Below are 10393 nucleotides of genomic sequence, written 5' to 3'. Positions count from 1 at the left end.
CTGGTTTACGTCAAAATGTGTGGCACTGGAAAAACACAGTCGGTCTGCACCACATGTTTTGACTCTGATCTCCAGCATCTGCAGTCCTCACTTTCTCCTAGTTTTCTGGTTTCTCTCCAACATTATTCTTGAATAATGCTCCCACATTAGCTGTCCTCCAGACCTCTGGTGCCCCTCCTATGGCTAGAAAGGACTTGAAAATTAATGTCAGAGGCCCTACAATCTACTCCCTTGGCTCTCACAAAAAAACTGGAATGCACCTCGTTGACATTGAGGGATTTATTCACGTTCAGGCCTGCTAAAATTTCAAATACCTCCTTTATCTCAATGCTAATGTGGTTCTAGCTTTCACAATGAAGCCTGAGAAGACAGTCTCCAGGTCAGCCGAAATAGCTCAGTTGGGAGAGCGTTAGACTGAAGATCTAAAGGTCCCTGGTTCAATCCCGGGTTTCGGCATGTTTTATTCGATCTCTGCATTTTGCTTTTTCTTTCCTGGAAGTCGTGACACAATCAATTGTTTTGTTTTTGCCATTTTCTCTTTGCCAAGTCCATTTTGAAGTACAGGTATTTAGAAACAAAGTTTAGGTAAGGGTGGTTTGCGTCTGAAATGAACTTCCCGAGACGGTATGCGTGTGATAATTGTAAGGTTTAAACGACATTGGGATAAGAGGGACACATGTCAGGCTGGTGGGACTGGTTTAGTTTGGGATTATGGTCGGCATTGACCGAAGCAGGCACTGAAAGCATGGACGCAAACATGAATTCCAGTACAGGTCACATTCCGTGCTGTTATGGCTTTAAAATAAAAAAACAGTTCGCTCGATGAAAGCTAACGTAGTTATAAATCATTACAAGCTTTCAGTTGGAAATTTTCACCATTTGTTGCTCCTATTCATCACGTTAATACCGTTGCCTTTTAGCACTGAAAACTGGCATCCTCCAAAAGGATTGCCACCTGCCGAAACCCGGGATTGAACCAGGGACCTTTAGATCTTCAGTCTAACGCTCTCCCAACTGAGCTATTTCGGCTGACAAACATGATTATTTTCGCACTACCTAATCAAGCTGAGCAGCGTGGTCATGTAGCTTTTGGAAATGATATTTGTTTGAATGTTCCACAGAACTATAGAGAAGATACAGCACAGGACTAGACCATTCGGTCCGTCTTGTATGTGCCAACCCAAAGAAACCCTGATCTCCCTCCTAAACCGTTCTGTTCTTTCGCGACCTTACATTCATCTTTACAGAGGAGGACAACATCATGAAGAGACTGAATAGAAACTGCAACAAACTGGGATAAATGCACAAATATCTCCCGTGCCCTGATCGACATGTATCTTATACAATCATTACTTTTCAGCTGACACAAAAATGACGTTTTTTTAAAAAAAAGTGCAAAACATTTAATTGTAGTAAAACGTGTGCTTTGACCAGACAGCTATAAATAAACCGTCGATTGAACTGCAAAACTGCTAAAACGTATAACTTTAAGTAGCGAAAGGGAAGTAATTATCTCTTTTAAAAGGATCCATTTCGTAAGTTCTGCCTTTCACGTGGTCGGAGGGGAATGCTATGTCTCTTCCTATTGCAAGATAAATATTTCGCCTCAAAATTAAGGATGAAATGCCTAAAAACAGTTGGTTAGAGATATAGCTAGAAATGGATTGCAGTGGGAGGAAAAAATACCAAAGAAACAGAAAGATTGTCTCAAACCTAGTGTTTTCAAGTCATCCTCTCTTAAAATGAACCGTCCCTGGGTGGGCTCGAACCACCAACCTTTCGGTTAACAGCCGAACGCGCTAACCGATTGCGCCACAGAGACATGCCCAATGGCAACTTCCTATAATGAAGACAACAAATTCTGACAATCACAGCAAGTCAAATAACACTAACATAAAGAGAGCCAGCTCACGTTTCGATCCTAGGTGACTCTTCATTAGAGCTGTGACCAATAGGTGTGGTTTATTGTGTGGCCTTCTTCATAAGTTGACCAGAATTGAACAGAGTAGAAACATATGGCACAGGAAGAAGCCAATCAGCCACCTTGATTAAATAATCTAATCTAATGCCAGTTTCCTCAGCTTTTTAAATTAAATTGAATATCCATTGCTTTTCAACATGCATTTCACAATAGCTAACATTTGCCAGTCTTGGCAACATCCGAGTGAATCTCCTCTATATCATTTCTATGGTGTGATAGGTGTAGGTGTAGGTGACCAAATGGTGTACTTTAACAGTGTCGTAAGTTTTAAAATTTCATGCTTGGACTTATTCTAGGGACATATTGTATTATATAGTAAAATAAAAGGAAGTATCCCATATTCTTAATCACTTCTCTACTCCAGAATCAAACACAGAGAATGCTGAAGAAACTCAGCATCTGTGGAGAGAGAAACAGAGTTAAGATTTTGAATTTGGAATGACTCTTCTACAGACATGTTCTTCAACTTAACTATATGTTTGCTTCAGATTTCCAACATCTGGAGTATTTTGCTTTTACTCTACACTCCCGGTGAGGCCACAGCAATGCTTATTACCACTTCTTGGTGTATGTGTTCAATCTCTTTGCTTATATGTCGAGAGTGTGGTGCTGGAAAGGCAAAGTAGGTCAAGCAGTATCCGAGGAGCAGGAGAATTGACGTTTCGGGCGTACCCCCTTCCTGATGAAAGGTTTATGCCTAAAACGTTGATTCTCCTGCTCATTGGATGTGGCCTGACCTACTGTGCTTCTGCAGCACAACACGCTGCTTTCCAGCATCTGCAGTCCTCACTTTCTCCTTTGTTTGTATACCCAAGATTTGATTAGTTTGCCTCTCTGACCAGAAACACTCAAATTGCAGGAATGAACATTAAGAAAGGAATCAGGCTACTAACTCCTACTACTTTCTGCTACACATTAAGTAGCCGATTAGCACAAGGGAACTCAAACTTCATAGATATGTATACTCCCTACACTGCCAGGATAACACTGGTAAATTGTCACTTGTTAGTAATAAGCTGCATATCTGTCCCATTCCCACACTTTTATATGGCTCTGGCACTCTCTGGTGTTCTAAGTTGGGAATGCAGCATAAACAATTCCAGCTACTGGAGCAGTGCTTGCCACAGTAACATAACTTAGCTCTATGTAGTTGGAAAATAGTGGACACTTGGAATTGAAACCCATAAATTTAAAGAATGATGACAGAATAAAAATCATTGACTGGTTTAATACTCAAAAGAAGAGCAAAGAAGTTATGATGGAATTGTATATATGTTAATTAGGCCAAAGCTGCACTACTGAGTGCATTTTTGGTCACCATACTACAGGAAGGATGTGGGTATGGCAGTATCAGTTAACATTTTGAGTCAGGAATGACTTCAGAATTGAAAGGGTTGTAAATTTTTTAAAAATATACTTTTGATGAAGGTGGAGGAAGGGCAAGGGAAACATACAGAGGCCCAGTACAAAAGACAATAGAATTAATTATGAGAAATAGAATTGTAAAATGAGTGTAAACTATTATGTGAAAGGGGAAAAATGGATTTTCTCTACCAAGAACAAAGTAAATCAAAACAGAAACAGAACAAGGTCGTGTGTGTGTATATATGCATGCGTGTGGATGCATATGGAGAGGAGGGAGAGAAAAATTGAACAAACACATGGTAAGCCTCTGAAGTTGTGAAGTTCAACATTTAGCCTTAGAGATTGTAAAGCGCATAAGCAGAAAATGAGATGTTGCTCCTTGAGTTTGTGTTTGGCTTCATTGAAACATTACAGCTAGCAAGAATTCCATCCCATTCGCCCAGTTTATCTGAGTCTGTCAGATCTATTTCAATGTCACCTTCCATTAGGATACTTCCAATATGCTTTCCTTTTTCCTCAACAGAGAAATTCCCCCTTATGGTGGTTGACAGGGCCCTCAGCTGTGTCCAAACCATATTCTGCACTTCTGTCCTCACCTTTCCCCTCCATCCCAATGATACCATTCAAGTTAACTTCATTTTCTACCACACTAATCTCCGCATTCTAAGGATCATCCTCCATCATTTTTGCCACCTCCAACAAGATGCCATCACCAAACACATCTTCCCCTCTCCTTCACTTTCAGTATTTCAGAGACCATTTTCTCTTTGACATCGTGGTCTACTCCTCCATTATACCTAACATTTTCTAATTCAACCATGGCATCTTCCAATACAATTGCAGAAGGTGTAGCAATTGCCTACTTATCTTCTTAATCCTCACTCTGCATGGCCCCAACACAAAACTTCTAGGTGAAGCAGCATTTTATTAGTGCTTCGTTTAATCAAGTTTACTCTATTCGCTGCTCATAGTGCAGTCTCCTTTGCATTGGTGAGACCAAACACAAACTAGATGATTGTTTTGTAGGGCACCCGTTTTGTCCAGATTGCTCTTATATTAATGCTGCCCCCCAATCTCACCCACTTCCCCACCTATCTCTCCACATCTTCACCCCACCTATCCCACCCACAGCATCACCCCAGTCCTCAACCTTACCCCAGTTCCCCAACTATCCTCCCCATCCTCACATTTCCCCATTTATCTCCCCATCCTCACCTATTACTCCCAACCTAATTCCACTTCACCAACCTCATCTCACTTCCACACCCATCTCTCATCCAGATTTCACATCTTGTATATTCACCCCACCTGTCTTCCCTGTCATCACCTCACTTTTTCAACTACACAATCAACCTCACCCACTCTTCATCAGCTCTATCTCCATCCCTCACAATCTCACCTCACTTCCCCACCTACCTATCCCCACAAACATCAATTAATTTCTGATCTATTCCCCATCCAATTTCATCTCATTTCCCCACACTTTCCCAAATGATTGCCCCCAACTGTACGACTTCCAGCTCACAATTTCCCTTATTCCCTATCTACCATTCTTTCTGTTCCCCATCAATCTCCAATCTCACTCCAAACCCTGTCTATCCACCTCCACACAATTTCCCATCTATCATTCCCCTCCTTCCTCCTCCACTCCCCACCTATCCACTTCCCATTCTCCTTTTCCCTACTTATCCTTATCCCCTTCCCCACCTATCCTTGCCTCTTCCTATCCCCTTATCCTTCAACCTTGCCTCCTCCTACCCCCTTCCCCATCTATCCTTACCCCCTTCCTCACCTATCCTTACCCCTTACCTACCTATCCATGCCTCCTCCTACTCCCTATCCTTACCCCCTTCCCCACCCATCCTTACCCCCTTCCCCACCCATCCTTACCCCTTACCCACCTATCCATGCCTCCTCCTACTCCCTATCCTTACCCCCTTCCTCACCTATCCTTACCCCTTACCTACCTATCCATGCCTCCTCCTACTCCCTATCCTTACCCCCTTCCCCACCCATCCTTACCCCTTCCCCACCCATCCTTACCCCTTACCCACCTATCCATGCCTCCTCCTACTCCCTATCCTTACCCCCTTCCCCACCCATCCTTACCCCCTTCCCCACCTATCCATGCCTCCTCCTACTCCCTATCCTTACCCCCTTCCCCACCTATCCTTGCCTCCTCCTCCTACTCCCTATCGATGTGGCCTCCTCTATATTGGTGAGACAGGCCGCTTACTTGCGGAACGCTTCAGAGAACACCTCTGGGCCGCCCGAATCAACCAACCCAATCACCCCGTGGCTCAACACTTTAACTCCCCCTCCCACTCCACCGAGGACATGCAGGTCCTTGGACTCCTCCACCGGCAGAACACAACTACACGACGGCTGGAGGAGGAGCGCCTCATCTTCCGCCTGGGAACCCTCCAACCACAAGGGATGAACTCAGATTTCTCCAGCTTCCTCATTTCCCCTCCCCCCACCTTGTCTCAGTCGGTTCCCTCAACTCAGCACCGCCCTCCTAACCTGCAATCCTCTTCCTGACCTCTCCGCCCCCACCCCACTCCGGCCTATCACCCTCACCTTGACCTCCTTCCACCTATCCCACCTCCATCGCCCCTCCCCCTAGTCCCTCCTCCCTACCTTTTATCTCAGTCTGCTTGGCTCTCTCTCTTATTCCTGATGAAGGGCTTATGCTCGAAACGTCGAATTCTCTATTCCTGAGATGCTGCCTAACCTGCTGTGCTTTGACCAGCAACACATTTGCAGCTCCTCCTCCTCCTCCCTATCCTTACCCCCTTCCCCACCTATCTTATCCCATATCCCTACCTATCCTTGCCTCCTCCTCCTACTCCCTATCCTTCCCCACCTGTCTTATCCCATATCCCCACCCATCCTCTGCTTTTCCCCCCCCCCCCCATGAATTCATCCCTTGATCCCAGGGGAAGGAGGCGGGGCGTGTCGACGTTGGCGTGAGGAAACGCGATGACGTCTCCCGGAGGTTTGCTCCGTGTCGCTCGCGAGCTCAAGTTTGAAAATAACGGCCGCGGGTGGAGCGGGTAGAATGGGGGAAGGGGCAGAGAGAGGGGTACACTGAGGAAAAAAGGGGTGTGTGGCGGCAAAAGGATCCGCTTACCGGAACCAAGCTGGGAGTTGGGGAACCTGTCAAATGTTTGCTGGTTAAAGATGTCGCAGAAGGACAGTGTGTGCTCGCGATCTTATTTCGTGGTTGTCATGGTGTTTGTCCACGTTTACATCCTCAATGTGATGGCCTTGCTGCTGTACGTCTACTACACCAGCGAGAGCGCGCACTCGCCCACCGACAGCGGCGCGCTCCCGCCAAGCGGTCAAGGCGCGGCCCCGCCGCAAGGACAACACCTCTCGCCACCAGCGCCATCACCGGAACCGGTCTCGAAGCAGCAACAACGTGATACGGTGCTCGGCCGCCTGCGCCGGCTGGAGGGCATCAAGGTACTGGGGGGGCGGGGCAGCCTGCAGGAGAACGCGTGCGCAGAGCCAGAGTCAGTGTGGGAGCAGGAGCTCAGAGGTTGGGGGTGGGATAGGGGTAACTCTGGGGTTGTGGGGGGTGAGGCAGCTCCAGACTTTGCAGGAAGACTGGGGGAGGGAGGTCCAGAGTTTGGAGGAAGGGGGTACAGAATATGGGGAGAAGGGGGTGTGGGGGGGACGAAGGAGAGGGAGGTCCAGGGTTGATGTGGGGGGGGGGGGAGGGAGAAGGAGAGGGAGGTCCAGGGTTTGATGGGGGTGGGGGAGAAGGAGAGGGAGGTCCAGGGTTGATGTGGGGGGGGGGGGAGAAGGAGAGGGAGGTCCAGCGTTTGATGGGGGGTGGGGAGGAGGAGAGGGAGGTCCAGGGTTTGATGGGGGTGTGGGGGGGAAGAAGGAGAGGGAGGTCCAGCGTTTGATGGGGGGTGGGGAGGAGGAGAGGGAGGTCCAGGGTTTGTCGGGGGTGGGGGAAGAAGGAGAGGGAGGTCCAGGGTTTGTTGGGGGGGGAGGGAAGAAGGAGAGGGAGGTCCAGGGTATGATTGGGGGGAGGGAAGAAAGAGAGGGAGGTCCAGGGTTTGATGGGGGTGTGGGGGGGAAGAAGGAGAGGGAGGTCCAGGGTTTGATGGGGGTGTGGGGGGGAAGAAGGAGAGGGAGGTCCAGGGTTTGATGGGGGTGTGGGGGGGAAGAAGGAGAGGGAGGTCCAGGGTTTGATGGGGGTGTGGGGGGGAAGAAGGAGAGGGAGGTCCAGAGGTTGGGGGTGTTGGAGGCGAGGGGAGGGAGGTCCAGAGGTTGGGGGTGTTGGAGGCGAGGGGTAGGGGAGGGAGGTCCAGAGGTTGGGGGTGTTGGAGGCGAGGGGTAGGGGAGGGAGGTCCAGAGGTTGGGGGTGTTGGAGGCGAGGGATAGGGGAGGGAGGTCCAGAGGTTGGGGGTGTTGGAGGCGAGGGATAGGGGAGGGAGGTCCAGAGGTTGGGGGTGTTGGAGGCGAGGGATAGGGGAGGGAGGTCCAGAGGTTGGGGGTGTTGGAGGCGAGGGATAGGGGAGGGAGGTCCAGAGGTTGGGGGTGTTGGAGGCGAGGGATAGGGGAGGGAGGTCCAGAGGTTGGGGGTGTTGGAGGCGAGGGATAGGGGAGGGAGGTCCAGAGGTTGGGGGTGTTGGAGGCGAGGGATAGGGGAGGGAGGTCCAGAGGTTGGGGGTGTTGGAGGCGAGGGATAGGGGAGGGAGGTCCAGAGGTTGGGGGTGTTGGAGGCGAGGGATAGGGGAGGGAGGTCCAGGGTTTATATAATAATTTTTAGAACGTTAGCACGTTACAGCGCAGTACAGGCCCTTTGACCCCCGATGTTGCGCCCATCTAACCTACGCTATACCCCGTACATCCATGTGCTTGTCCAGTGACGACTTAAATGTACTTAAAGTTGGCGAATCTACGACCATTGTAGGCAAAGCATTCCATATCCTTACTACTCTCTGAGTAAAGAAACTATCTCTGACATCTGTCCTATATCTGTCAGCCCTCATTTTGAAGCTATGCCCCTTTGTGCTCGCCGTCACCATACTTGGAAAAAGGCTCTCTCTGTCCACCCCATCTAACCCACTGATTATCTTCTATGTCTCTATTAAGTCACCTCTCAACCTTCTTCTCTGTAATGAAAACAGCCTCAAGTCCCTCAGCCTTTCCTCGTATGACCTTCCCTCCATACCAGGCAACATCCAAGTAGATCTCCTCTGCACCCTTTCTAAAACTTCCGCATCCTTCTTACAATGTGGTGACCAGAACTGTACACAATACTCCAACTGCGGCCGCACCAGAGTTTTGTGCAGCTGTAGCATAACCTCATGGTTCCAGAACTCGATCCCTCTATTAATAAAAGCTAAAACACTATGCCTTCTTAACAACCCTGTCAACCTGGGTGGCAACTTTCACGGATCTGTGTACATGGACACCGTGATCTCACTGCTCATCTACACGACCAGGAATCTTACCATTATCCCAGTACTTTGCATTCCAGTTACTCCGACCAAAGTGAATCACCTCGCACTTGTCCGCATTAAACTCCATTTGTCACCTCTCAACCCAGCTCTGCAGCTTATCTATGTCTCTCTGTGACCTGCAACATCCTTCATCACTATCCACAACTCCACCGACCTTAGTGTCGTCTGCAAATTTACTGACCCACCCTTCTATGCCCTCATCCAGGTTGTTTATAAAAATAACGAACAGCAGTGGATCCAACACCAATCCTTGCGGTACACCACTAGTAACTGGACTCCAGGATGAACATTTCCCATCAACCACCACCCTCTGTCTTCTTTTAGCAAGCCACTTACTGATCCAAACTGCTATATCTCCCACAATCCCATTCCTCCGCATTTTGTACAAGAGCCTACTGTGGGGAACCTCATCGAACGCCTTGCTGAAATCCATATACACTACATCAACCGGTTACTCTCATTTACCTGTTTGGTCACCTTCTCAAAGAACTCAATAAGGTTTGTGAGGCACGACCTACCCTTCACAAAACCATGCTGACTCTGCCTAATCAAATTATTCTTTTCTAGATGATTAAAAATCCAATCTCTTATAACCTTTTCCAACACTTTACCAACAGCAGAAATGAGGCTTACTGGTCTATAATTAGCAGGGTTGTCTCTACTCCCCTTCTTGAACAGGGGAACCACATTTGCTATCTTCCAATCTTCTGGCACTATTCCTTTAGACAATGACGATTTAAAGATCAATGCCAAAGGCTCGGCAAACTCCTCCCTGGCTTCCCAGAGGTTCCTAGAATAAACCCCATCCGGCCCAGGAGACTTATCTATTGGGGAGGATGCGGAGGGGAAACGGGGAGGGAGGTCCAGAGTTTGGGGAGGGGGGGGGGGGGAGAGGGGAAGGGAGGGGTTGAAGTGTTGGTGAGGCTGGAACGGTGGGGGAAGCGAATGAGTGGCAGGACTAGAGTGGTAGTTGGGCATGGGGAAGAGTTGAGGTTCGGGGGGGGGGGGGTAAGGGGGCAGTTAGTTTTGGGCCAGAGAGGGGGCTGTTGGGGACTGAAGAGCAGACAGAGCAGTGCTAGAAGTTGGGATTGGTTGGGGTTAGGGGACATAGGTGGATGGGTACAGGATGGAGAAGAGGGAATTGGTGAAGGACGGAGAAGGGGAATGGTGGGAGGACTGGTGATATGGATGGAGGAGAGGAGTGGGGTGGAGGGACAAAGGGGTGGGTGGGGTGGCGAGACGTGTGCAGTGGGAGAGTGTGGAAGGGATGGGTGAGGGGAAGGACAGAAGAGAGGGGACTTGGGCTGTTGGGAGTAAGTGGCAGTTGTGGAAGAGTGTCAGGGTGATGCAGTAGGGAGCTGCATAGAAGTGGGTACGATAAGAGTATATAAATGTGGTGTGTGCGTGAGGCATTTGTGTGGTGTAGGGACAATGGAACAGAAGAAGTCAGAGGCTAATTAAAGTATTGGGAAAGTTGAACTGAATGGGCAGAGGAATGGGAGAGGAGCTATGATGGGGCCTAAAGAGAGGTGGAGGGGCTAGAGTTGGGGAGGTTTGGAGA

At 48.7% G+C, this 10393-nt stretch overlaps 1 protein-coding gene and 3 non-coding genes across 4 annotated transcripts in view; 2 read left to right on the top strand and 2 right to left on the bottom strand.

The window, feature by feature from the left end:
* Positions 1 to 383: 383 nt before the first annotated feature.
* trnaf-gaa (transfer RNA phenylalanine (anticodon GAA)) lies at positions 384 to 456 on the top strand. Its single transcript has one exon. It is a non-coding gene; the product is annotated as a tRNA-Phe (tRNA).
* Positions 457 to 956: 500 nt separating this feature from the next.
* Positions 957 to 1029, bottom strand: trnaf-gaa (transfer RNA phenylalanine (anticodon GAA)). Its single transcript has one exon. It is a non-coding gene; the product is annotated as a tRNA-Phe (tRNA).
* A 719-nt stretch (positions 1030 to 1748) lies between these two features.
* Positions 1749 to 1822, bottom strand: trnan-guu (transfer RNA asparagine (anticodon GUU)). Its single transcript has one exon. It is a non-coding gene; the product is annotated as a tRNA-Asn (tRNA).
* Positions 1823 to 6434: 4612 nt separating this feature from the next.
* Positions 6435 to 10393, top strand: part of p4htmb (prolyl 4-hydroxylase, transmembrane b) — a 72317-nt gene continuing 68358 nt past the window's right edge. The window contains exon 1 of the mRNA XM_060835075.1: positions 6435 to 6814. Coding sequence (XP_060691058.1) covers positions 6530 to 6814 — 285 coding nt within the window. The 5' untranslated portion in view covers positions 6435 to 6529. The remainder of the gene's footprint in view (positions 6815 to 10393) is intronic.

Source organism: Hemiscyllium ocellatum, chromosome 14 (genome assembly GCF_020745735.1).
Source record: "Hemiscyllium ocellatum isolate sHemOce1 chromosome 14, sHemOce1.pat.X.cur, whole genome shotgun sequence".
Classification (NCBI taxonomy): domain Eukaryota; kingdom Metazoa; phylum Chordata; class Chondrichthyes; order Orectolobiformes; family Hemiscylliidae; genus Hemiscyllium; species Hemiscyllium ocellatum.
This window is presented reverse-complemented; position numbering and strand designations above follow the sequence as displayed.